The sequence below is a fragment of the Chlorocebus sabaeus genome, chromosome 17 (assembly GCF_047675955.1).
Source record: "Chlorocebus sabaeus isolate Y175 chromosome 17, mChlSab1.0.hap1, whole genome shotgun sequence".
Lineage (NCBI taxonomy): Eukaryota > Metazoa > Chordata > Mammalia > Primates > Cercopithecidae > Chlorocebus > Chlorocebus sabaeus.
Genome location: NC_132920.1, coordinates 51926055 through 51938680, shown reverse-complemented (window position 1 = coordinate 51938680; position 12626 = coordinate 51926055). Strand labels below are relative to the sequence as shown.

General features: G+C 38.0%; 1 protein-coding gene across 1 annotated transcript in view; it reads left to right on the top strand.

Annotated features, from left to right (window-relative positions):
- Positions 1-12626, top strand: part of PKHD1 (PKHD1 ciliary IPT domain containing fibrocystin/polyductin) — a 455948-nt gene that overhangs the window by 126834 nt on the left and 316488 nt on the right. The window contains 1 exon segment of the mRNA XM_007972274.3: positions 1081-1237. Within this exon segment, the coding sequence (XP_007970465.3) occupies positions 1081-1237 (157 nt within the window).

Genomic DNA, 12626 nt, shown 5'->3' with positions numbered 1-12626 from the left:
TATTTTTATAGGAACTTGGGCTTCACATTTGGTTGGAATCCAAATGGGAAGAAGACTGGAGAGAGTGGCTTACACATGTCATACGTATTACCTTGAAGGAATCACCTTCTCTATTGTGATTTTATTGTGTTTATCGTAATTATACTTCCACAACTTCACAAGGCATTTAGACATGTTCCCAGCCTCTTGCATGAGCTGAATATTGCTTTCTGTGATTTTTATGTCCCTGTTTTAAAAAACATATGACATCACAGTGACCATAAATTAACAGGAAAGCCAAAGTTCTGAGAGAGGGACTGAAGGCTGGGATGGAGAGGGAGTGCTTCCTTTTCTGGCTCCTTCTGTCAGTACGGCTCCCTACCCCTCACTCAAAGGTTCCAGGCTGTTTACTTGTCATCTGAAGTCAGTCGGCATTCTGCCTATGCCTGCATGGGCTTTGTTCAGCCCTGATGCACCAGACACAGGGGGAAAGGCAACAATAATATCAAAAAAGGCCGAGTGGGAGGATAGATCTGAGCACTTGGGAAGAGGAATGTTCCTATAAAACAGGGACTCTTGGCAGTAGAGCCAGTGAAAAATGATACCAATTACATAAAGCAAAATGCCACCCATCAAGCAGAACATTTTAATTCTCCCTATTCCAGGCTATTTATGACTTTTTGTCCAAGATTCAATACATGTCTGTAAAAATAAATGGAATCAACCTCATCTCTTAGGTAGAATGGAGCCTGTGCTACAGGGGAAAAAAAAGGTAAGAAAACATTACCAGCATGTTATTGGAGAATTCCAGGGGCTGGGCACAGAAGAACTTCAAATATAATTTTGCCTTTCATATTTTTTCCTGTTTAGCTTAGTCATATGAAAAAGAGAGAGGTAACCAATTTTATGGAGACATTTAAAATATTTAAATTAATTTTACTTTCTTTGAGAAGTTTCTATTTTGATTCAATACTTATACCATCCCACCCAAAATCAGTGAATGAACCAACAGACCAACAAACCAACAAACCAGTGAACCAACGAAGCAATGGACCAGCCAAGCAACCAACCCACCCACCAACCCAGCTGTCTGTTTTCCAGGGCAACTTTTCTTTACAGTTCTGCCGGAGATGGTCCAGGACTCACAGCTGGTTTCCTGAAAGGCTGCCACAAGATGGCGACAACGTCACAGTGGAGAATGGCCAATCGCTTCTGCTGGACACTAACACAAGCGTCCTCAACTTACTGCTCATTAAAGGTCTGTGGAGTTTGTAGATTGGTGATATTATTTTATGTAATTATATCACTTGTAGGAGGGAAGGAGGAGGGAAACTTTTTGGATAAGTTCCAGAACTTTGTTGACAATTTATCCTCAGACCAAACTGAAATTTTACTATGTAAAGGAAGAAGTGGTCAGAGGGTTCAAAGTGAAAGGCCTTTCTTTGGACTCTCATAATAAGCACAGTGCTTGATTATTTTAATTTTTCAAAAACAAGAAGGTTAACAGTGTTCTCAAAGAATATGCTCCTTTATTCAAGCACTTTTTAGTCATGCTTATCCAGGACAGCCCCCACAATATAGCAAAATACCCTGAAATTGGTTAACGTTGCCGCCTTTGAAACACCCTGCCAAGAAAGCAATGTCTTCCTGCTTTTACCCTGTTGTGGTTTTGACTTCTTGGTCCCATGGAAAGTCATATAAATAGGCTTTCTTATTGCAAAACCGGCTATATAGCTCTAGGGTTTAGGAAGTTGGAAGAGGCTGAGATTTCGAATTTCAGCTCTACTACCACATCTTTAAATGGCTAAGTCAGTTATTTCACCTCTTTGTGCATTTCTTTCCTTATCTGCTAAATGAGAATAAAAATCATGGCCTACTTTAGTGGCAGAAAATAAGGAATAGTTATCAAAGTGCTTCTGTTCATTGGCAAATGAAAATTACTTGGGAGATATGATTAGTTATGGATATCTATGAAACTCTGCACTAAAACACTGTTCTTTACTATAAATATATTTAACACACAAACATTCATTCTTATTAAAGTAAGAACATAGTTACATGAGGGGAAAAATAAAATATTTTAAAGGGGATAAACTAATGGAATTTTAATACTTGTCTCTTTTAGACTGAATCAGGATTTAGGCATTTTGTTATTCTCTATTCTGGAAGCTATTTTTTTCACTCTTGTATAGCAAGGAGAAGTTTTCAGTCAAACCAGTTAATTAGTGCCCTTTAGGGGATAAAATGGTCTGTCAGCTTGGGCTCTTGCCCTGTCTTTGTCTGTGTGTGTGTGTGTGTGTGTGTGTGTGTGTGTGTTTGTAGCTAGTGGCTATGGGAATGCCACTATAGACAGTCATCAACTACCTAAGGACCAGCAATGACAAGGGAAAATTACAGACCTAAAGCCTCATTTCAGAGAAAAGATACTCTTGGCAGGCCTTTAACCAGGGCTTTCTCCATATGAATCAAATTCTGCAGGAGGATGGGCTCCCCTTCAGACATTCAAAGGTCTTGGGCTTATATTGCTACTACCATTTGGGAGAAGTTTCCCAGCTGAAAGTCTTGAATTACTAAATCTCTGGATGTACTGTTACTTCCAGGTAAATAGTGTTGACAGGACCAGAGGCTGAAAATGGAGAAGAGGCATCAGAAGGAGAGAAAAGTGTAGGAGAAAGGCAGGATAAGTATAACATTCATTTGACTTCCCACTCTTAAAGATTTAAATATCTGAGCAATCCCAATACTTGCCCCAACCTGTCACCTTCCCATAGTGTTTTTTCTTAGTATTTCTGGTTTAGGCAATATTTCACTCTCATATTATTTAGATAAGTGAGTTAGGTTTGGAAGGACAAACCCTCATCCTGTGGAGAGGGAGAGTAAGTCATCTGAAGGATCTCCTCTTTCTCTTGGGGAGGAGGAGTAGGTAGGATGTAAGGCTAAGTAGTAGATTCTGGTTTCTACACAAATAAGATACAGGAGTTGTTGGCAAAAAACAGAGCTGCCTAGAGTGAAACTCAGGTTTTTATTATAGAGATATAGGTCATAACTTCTAGAAAGAATGAGAACAGGGCAAGGACACACATCAAATTTTGTTCAACAGGTAATTTGTGAATGCTTATTGAGTGGCCTAGGATTGTTATGTGAAATACAAGAAAAAAAAAAAGAAGAAGAATACTTAATGGCAGTAACATGTAATATTACCAAAGAAAAAATACTTAGAAAGTAAATATAAAAGACTAAAACTTCTGGTTCTAAAACAAGTGATGCTGGCAGTGAGGCCAAATGTATAGTGGGGTAATCTGGGTGTCAATTATGTAAGATTAGAGTTGGAGAGTGGAGAGGAGGTGAAGGGCAGATCATTTATGTCTGAGACATATTACGATCACATAGATATTAACATATATACAAATCAAAGTTTGAGGAAATTCTCCATCTCACTTGTTGGAATTGTATACGTCCAGTGGCTCAGACCAAAAACCATGGAGGCATCCAAGACCTCTTTCTTTCTTTCACCTCCTATGACTATCCCATCAGTGAACCCTGTCGGCTGGATCTCCAACATGTGTCCCATGTAGCAACACTTCATTGGTACTAACCTAGTCTTAACTACCATATTTTTGGCCTAGACCATCTTAAATTGCCCCTTATTTGGTTCCCATGTTTCTGACTCCTTGTTTTCGTTAGTAGCAAAACCCTAATTTCATTGGTGGCAACAATGTACTCAGCTGAAATACTCTGTTTCCTGAACACTTTTGTAGCTAGACATAGCTATGTGGCTAAGGGCTTTCCATGAGATGGAAGAAGTACCCTGCAGAACATCTGAGAAATTTCCAAAAGTAGAGATCACCCAGTAGGAAGTACACCCTATTTTCCCTTCCTTCTTTCTCTTTCCTACTTGCTGGTATGTAAATGTGATAGCAGCAACATTTTCAGCCTCTATTTTGGACCATGATGCTACTTGTTAGTTAGAATGGAAAAGCAGAAGAATAGGAGGAAACCAGGACCCTGATGACTCTGGAGTTTCCATGATAAGGCATTCAACCACCCGCCTCTGAAATTACTCTTTGTGATAGGAAAACAAGGCTTCATGGGTTTAAGTCACTGATATTTGACTTTTATGCTATATGGTAAAGTAAACCACCAGCAGTTTATAGTCCATTTCCTTTAAAAATTGAAGTCAGATCTTATTACTTCTCTCCTCAAAACCTCCAGTGGAATCTCAACTCACTGGGAATCAAATCAAAAGTCCTTACTATTATTTAACCTCTGATCCCTTCATTGACCTCGTCTTCCTCATTCACTCTGCTCTAGTTCTTCTATGAATATACCTGCCTCAGGACCTTTACCCATAATGTCTATGGCCTAGAATGCTCTTCTTCCACATTCATGTGGCTGGCTCACCTATTTCATTTGCTCTTTGAGAATATAGCAACTAATCTGGGAGGACTTGCTGGCCATCATTTCTAAAATTACAGCCATCCCCCAGAACTCTTTTTCCTTTGATGTTGCTTTACTTTTCTTCATAGTACTTATCATCACATGGTATATTATCAATTTACTTGCTTATTTATAGTCTGTCTCCTCTACTAGAACAAAAAAGGCAAAGGATTTCATCAATATATTTACTGTTGTCTCTTCAGGGTCTAGAACATTGCCTGATGCATGACGAAGTCTCAAAAATTATGTGATGATTGTAGAAAGAATGGACAAGTAAATGGTCCTGGGTGAAATTTAAGAAGTATATATTTTAAACCCTTGTTCTCTTAAATACCATTTTTCCCAACTAATTTACTTTCACTGTCCTTAGTTCTCAATGATTGCACACACACACACACACGTATGTTTGTATATGTACACATATATACACTTACATATATATTCACATATACATATATACATGCACAATATGTACATATACACACCTGTCTATATATATGCATATTATGATGAATTATTAGGAATATAAAATCTGTTTGTAAGTTATATTTCTGTTTCTAAAAGGCATTTGACCAAAGTCTTCACTGGTGAAGAACTACAACTCTCAAATATCTGGTCAATGTAACATAGCTGTAAACCTCTTTTAATGTCTTCCCTTGGTCTATAATATGTGTGAAAGTACTTGAAAGATAATAAAGAGCTCTTCAAATATAGGATTGAATAATCATAATCATCATCAACAACAACAACAACAGCAACTCGCTCTCCAAATATCTGTTACTATCTTTTTCTTTTTCTTTTTCTTTTTTTTTTTTTTTTGAGACGGAGTCCGGCTCTGTCACCCAGGCTGGAGTGCAGTGGCCGGATGTCAGCTCACTGCAAGCTCCGCCTCCCAGGTTTACGCCATTCTCCTGCCTCAGCCTCCCAAGTAGCTGGGACTACAGGCGCCCGCCACCTCGCCCGGCTAGTTTTTTGTATTTTTTAGTAGAGACGGGGTTTCACCGTGTTAGCCAGGATGGTCTCGATCTCCTGACCTCGTGATCCGCCCATCTCGGCCTCCCAAAGTGCTGGGGTTACAGGCTTGAGCCACTGCGCCCAGCCCTATCTTTTTCATATACATTCACAGTGTCAGAAAAATAGCTGAGTGAAATTTTCTTTAGTTTTTCTGATACCATCTGCAGGCTTAGATAAAGCCTGAGAAATTTCAAGCCAAAAAATAATTTCTTCAAAAGATTTTAACAAACAAAATATGAAATTATAGTGGAAGTACTTTCTCAGCCATTTCTATATTACAAAGAATACATTCTACATGAAGTATATATATATTGAAAGGATTACTGTTAAGTAACAGTGAAACTAGATCACCTAAGAACTGCATTTGGAACCGCTTTATGAAGGTATTATGTCCTCTATATTATTTTTCCATTCATGGAAACCAGCATCCTGATATGTAGAAGACGAGGCTCATACAACAGGAGAACCAACACTTTATGGACCCTCAAGGGTCTTAAACTCTCTGTGCCTTACTCGTATTTTCATCTATAAAATATAATTGACATTTTTTCCTTACACATATGACTTACATAGTAGAAGGGAGGATCATAAATGTTTGGGGGGCAGTTGAGAAGTGTCCCCAATGTTTTGTGTCATAATTTATGCTGACTCCCAAACTTAAAAAAATAGCAGATTCTTTTGTGACCATGATAAGAGCTTCAGCTGCATTTATTATTTCACTTTAATTAGAAAAATATCCAAAACTTTTGTCTACTTACTCTCTCTACTTCTTCCCTCCTTTGTGCCCTCCCTCCCTTTTTTTTTTAAAAAAATATTTTTAGGGGTACCGTTAAACACAAAAGAGAATTAACCCAATCAATTAATACTAATGAGCTGGGATGGAAATAGGCATATTGCCTTGATTTAGTTAATTATATTTTCATTCTTTTATGTTAAGATGCCCAACGGCCATAGGCATTGCTGAATTAAAATTTATTATTTTTATTCCAAGTAATTATGATGAGCCATAATCACAAAGAAGGAACGTTACCCTCTTGTCAGAGCATTCTGCATCCTGGGCAAGGATCTTGGGTTGTGGTCTGTAGTTGGGGAAACATTCATATTTCCTGAATGAAGCAATGAATCTCTTTCTGATCTGGTCATCAAGCAGCTTGATGTGAAGTAGTGTAACGATAATGATTAATGAAAGGGTCAATTAAGGGAGAATGAACTCTCTCCTTGGTGTTGAGCTGTTAGGTTTAGGTACTCTTATCACACACACAACACAAAAGAAGGTAACTATGTGAAGTGATGGATATGCTAATTTGTTTGACTGTAGTAATTGCTTCATTATATATAATACATATTTATTCATACACATACACACATGAAAACATCCTGTTGTTTGCCTTAAATATATACAATAAAAAAGGAAGGCAGTTTGTAGTTTCTTACTACTCACAATGCTTGTGTCTGAGCAGAAACTTGTTTCCAGTCTCTGTTGCTGCTTAATAGCACACTGGTTTCCTTTAATGTGATTTTCTATTTTTTGGTCTACTGGTGTATACTAAAGCAGTTAAATGCTTGGCAGTATTTCTAGCCACAAGAAACTGAGTCTGAATCTGGGCTCCACTACTTCTCTGCTCTGTGACCTTGGGCAAGTTGCAGACCTTCTGTAAGTCTCAGGTTTTTCCTTACTAAGGTGATGCCTGGCTATAATGATAATAATAGTAACAATGAGAACAAGCATTTATCATTGTTGCATGGCAATATCACAATGTATTGCCTGTCTCCTATGTATGTTTTGAGTATTAAATGAGGGAATATTTGTAAAGCCATTAGCACACAGCCTGGTCCAGAGTAAGAACTCAATTAATGTTAGTTTTTGTTACTTTTGGACTGTCAGAGATAACAGGAGATATGGCTGAATATCAGGCTTCAAATACAATTTTATTTACAGATAGCGGCTGCTTCTATATACAAAGGAAACTGGATTACTGAAAGAATTAGCTGGGTAATAAAGACCTTGGATTGCTTTTGCTTCTGTTATCTTCAGAATGCATATTGAAGTGTTTTTCCTTCTGTTGCGAGGGAGGGACGGATGGAGAAGTGGATCCATTTGCTTGCCTGCATTCTCCTTGTTACTTTGACTTCACAGAAACATGTTTTTCTGGTGTAGCTTAGAACATGATCTCATTTTCTCTCAACTGTTTTTTTAGTCCACAATTTTGAGGACATTCAGATCTTTTTGAGTCCATTGCATCTGAGGTTTCTGTGGCATGGAAATGCATATTCTTGGTTTATTGAGGTAAAGCATCTTCTTCTGACTCACTGTCAGGTTCAGTGTAGAGTTCCTTCATCCTTGACAAGCATTTGGGGATTTCAGAGTGAGGTTTTAAATGATGAACCTAGCACAGCATTTTTGTTGTTGTTGTTGTTGTTGTTGTTTGTTTGTTTGTTTTTTGTTTTTGTTTTTAAATCCCAGGGATTGTATACTTGGTTGCTTCTAGTTAGCACTAAGCCAGCCTCAGAGTCAGTAGATGCATGCTTCAGATAATGCTTTCCAATGCAGTTATCTAGAAATGCTATGACACAGAACTTTCCTGAGCCATTACTTGTGATCTCTTTGTGCATCAGGTCTGTGTGAGTCACTTGGCATTTTACCCTATGCCTATAGTTTCAAGACTTCATAGCTACCAGTTAGGATAAAAAAAATCTGAAGGCAGGCATAAAAATATGATAAAAATATGATATTCAACAATAATTTATTTATTTTTTCTCTAACTGTAGAATATCTTGGTCAACATGAGAGGGTTTTGTGGGCTGGTAACATTGTTGCGAATTGGTAAATTCAAAATAATTTATCTGCAAGTTGGCTATAAAAGATGGACTGAATTGCCCTCTTTTGTAGTCAAAACATAGCTACCCTTCAAGCCAGAAGATAGGATGCTTATGTGCAGACAATACAACAAGGTTGATTCATTGCAATTTGGTCAGCAAACTGAAGCCTGATTTCCATTTTGAGTCAGTCACACACTCTTTTATGGTTTTGGGTAAGGCTCTGGTCCTCAAATCAATGTACAAAATGGAAAGAATGGTGATTCCCTTCCCTGTGTAGGGAGAAAATGTCTTGTATCAACCCCTGCTGGATGTTAATGTTGTTTGTGTGTGCAGCTCACTGGAGGAAGAGCTGTATAGGAATGAGTAAAGTTTCTTCCTCTATTTGGCAGGCATGGTACCCTCTAAGGGGCTGGTCTGTGCTATTATCCAGAAAGGAAGCCTGATGAAGTTAGCATCAGAGCTAGCCCGAGTTTTTTTGAAGTCCAATCTTAACTCTTGGGTGTCTTCATGTGCTGGACTTTTCTTGGTGACAAGTAGGTGTTACTTATTTTATGGGAGGGGGACCTTGCTGATATTCAAAGCTAAGTGGGTTACTGATATAATTTTTAATTGGTTAACAACTTGAATTACTTTTATATTAATTCTTTACAAATAGAGTGTCAGGGTGTATTTTTTCTTCCCTCTACCTTTTTGAAGGCTTATAAAGGTCTAGGCTGTAAGCTGAAGAAAGGAAGAACCAGATCTGTTTTTGCTCACCTTTGTATTGTATTGCCAGCACCATTTTATCTCTAGGCATGAAACAGGTACTGAAATAATTGCTGAATGAATAATAATAAATGAGTTTCTGACCTGAAGAGGCAGATTCATGTTTGTTGAGAATTTCTCTATAATCAGAGTCCTTCCTGGTACCCTCAAATGTTAGTGGATTAGTCCAGACAGTGACCAATTTTATTTACTATTTGTGTATCAGGAGATCAGAGACAAAGGCTTTTTAATGTGGGGGACACTTAGCTCTGAGACCCCTTATTTTTCCAATCAGACAATGGCTTACATTATTTACTCCAGAGAACAGTCCCAGACACACTTGATTAGCCTTAAATGAAAGATAAGCCATTGCTATGAGAAAGGACATGCTTTCAATAGATGGGCAGACAGACAGAAACATAGATATTGAACAATTTACAGTTTTATGTCTTGACAACTTGGGTATTGTAACATGAAAAATGCTACTGAAAGGGACCAGTCCCTTCCTAGCACAGAAGCTATAATATTTTCAGTAATGAAAGATAAATGTTTCAAGCTTCCTTACTTAAAACCTTTCATTGGCTTTCCATTAGCCTGTAAGTTCAAGTCCAAACTTAATATGGCTTACAGGGTCATGCAGGACTTGGTCTGTCTTTACCTCTCCATCTCATTTGTTCATTAATGATCCCTATATCCTATTCATCCAGAATGGAAGTGGAGCTAGAAATCTGAAGTACTTTTGTATTTGGGATTCTTGTATAGATAAAAATAAGTTGGAGACTGAGCATTTCATTATTATAGTTTCTATACAATATTCCTGGGGTCAGGTAAAGGTAGGAAGTACTGTATTCTCATTTTTAAAAATTAATAAATACTATAAGAAAAGTATTGTTAGCTTTTATTTCAAATACAATTATTCTATAGCCAAATCATTTTTATAGTATTCAGAGAATAATTATATTTGGAATCTTTTGAAAAAACAGCTTGCTTAGAGAAGTGTATCAAATTGCAAGCTGGTCAAAAATGGGATTGGGTCAGTGCTAATTGAACTTTGATAAAGAGAAAGGGAAGATTATCTGAATGAACTTAGTAGCTAGGGGGATTTTTACATGCTTGGTACAGACCTTGGGAAAAAGATGATTTTTTTTTTGTCTTTTATATTTCTCCTTAGAAATGACTTTCTTCTTGAGATTTTAAGTGACTTTTTAGAAAGCCATGGAACAGCCGAAGGCCTTGAGCACTTAAATGCCAGCAGCTTTGTTGATAAAATAAGTAATGGTTTTCTGGAGGTAGAAAGGAAATCAAAGTTTAGTTAGGTAGTAATTGATAACGGTAGCTATAATAACAAAGGCATTTACTTATATCTTAGTGTTTGAGTTCCTTTTAATATTTCTGTATAGTTTGTCTTCCACAGATTTGTTTACACTTTATAATTAGTACAGAATTAATACAGTTATAAGGTTACCTTAATGAGTTTCATATTTTGTAGAAAAAGTGAAGAGCTGAGTCATAGTCTTTATATTCTCTTATGGTCCTCTCTAAAGTGGGACAATTCACTAAAACCAGCACATTTCCATTTACCTGCAGGAGCAATTCAACTTCACCATGACCTTCAGGAACTGGAGACTCTATTTCACATTTTTATTTCAGTACTTAGCAGAGGGTCTGGAAACTAGTGGTAAATGTTGGTTGAGTGACTAAGGGAATTATTCTTTAATTCCAGGCTTGTATTTTCTCAGCCTATTTTAGATGATAGCAGACATCACCAGCCTATGGACACCTAGAACAGCCACTTAATTTACCGATAGTAATGATTCTCAAAGTGTGGCCCCCAATCGGCAGCATTGGCATCACCTGGTAACTTATACCAACTACAAATTTGGACTCTCTACAGTAAACCTATTCTGGGAATGAAGCCCATTAGTCTGTGTTTTAAGACATCCAAGTGATTCTGACGCATGTTCAAGTTTGAGAACTACCAGCCTAAAACAATACAAGGAACCCTATAGAATTGTCAGGACTAGAAGCCAATTAGCCTGGACCAACTACTCATTTCCCACAGGCTATGAGACCTTTAGTAAAGAACAGTGGAAACTTGGCTGGCCACATTTAATGGGCTTATCTTGAGCATAGCATTTTTAGTTGGATGCATGGGTCTCTACCCTGCCAGGGAAATCCAAGTTGGTGAAAACGGTTTCTCCCAACTGCTATTGTTTGTGGCTCTGAGTCAGTGATTTTATTTCAGATATATATATTTCTCTATATTGCCCATTTGACTGCAGTACCAGGCTAATTAAGGGATTAGTATGTGGCATCCATTCTGGGGAGGTGTCTGATTCTTTTCCTGTATCCTGTGAACATTTTTGCAAACACTTTCTAGTTCATATTTTCTTTTTTTAATCAGGCAGAGACATTACAATTAAAATACCGTTAAAGTGATTCTGGCAAGTATTGCAATAAGCATGTTTTTTAATTAAAGGAAGAACAGGGGGATGCATAAGCAGTATCAGCTAAAGGGGAAAATTTCTTCTGATATCTATTTTAATTGAAATTTTCAAAAATGGGAAAAACAGCAGCAGCAGCAGCAGCCTCGGCTTCTCTGTGTGTGTGACTCCATCCCAGGTTGCTAGGTTTAGGTATTCTGTGCTTGATTAATTAGTAGCCAGCCAGAGAGTCCATTCCCTTTGCCCCCAATCCTTAAAGCCTGATTTATGCCTCACATCCCCCATGAATATGTGAGGGCTCAGGCATCTATTTCCTGAGCTGCTTGTGGATAGGATTATGGAGCGTGGACTAAGCTCTTGGGGGCTGTCGTTTGCCAGCCAAATTGATTTTCCGCCTCTCTGGCCGGGGACAAGCCCACCTCGAAGGCTTCCCAGGCTCTGCTCCAGTGGATCAGGCACAAGTCTAATCCGGATCTTGCCAACAAAGGAAGCTGTGTGCATCCCTGTCACAATGCAGGTTTCTTTGAGCTGTGGATGCCTTCTCTAAATGCTCCTCTTTCCTCCTCTTTCTCACCTTCTCCCAGCTCCTGCTTCCAGAGCAGCACACTGCAGTAAGGTACAGGGATATACCCCAACTCTGCCCAGATCACTCAGTCAGCTCTCCTTACCCAGGCAGAGCAGGATTTGTCCATCTTGAATTGATGATTGTCTATAATTCTCCAGGGAAAGGGAATTCCACAGGCTTCCTCAACTATCCATTTGACTATTTAATAATTGAAAGGTAAGAAGATATAGGCTGCTACATTTTTTTTAAGAAAAAAATGGTGAATTGGGGGTTAATCAATGCAAAAGTAAATTAATTTACATCTAAAAATTTAGATAGTTCAAGCTTTAAGTAAATGAATTATCTAACTTGGTGATACAGATTAATCTAATGAATTGTGGTTCTCAGATCCTTCCCTGGTCTTGCCTCCATTTACCTCTCATTTTTCCTCTGTTTAAAAATAGAATCACTCTCCCTGGGTTTATTTTATCACCTGATATTCACATCCGAACCTAGTACATGCTGGCTGTGCACCCTTTCTCTCTTGATCTTCCTAAAAATAGCATTAAGGTTTTGACACACTCATCTGCCTCATTAACAGTTCTTAAGGCTCTTCCCTGAGTCTGTGTCTCTACAACCTTCTG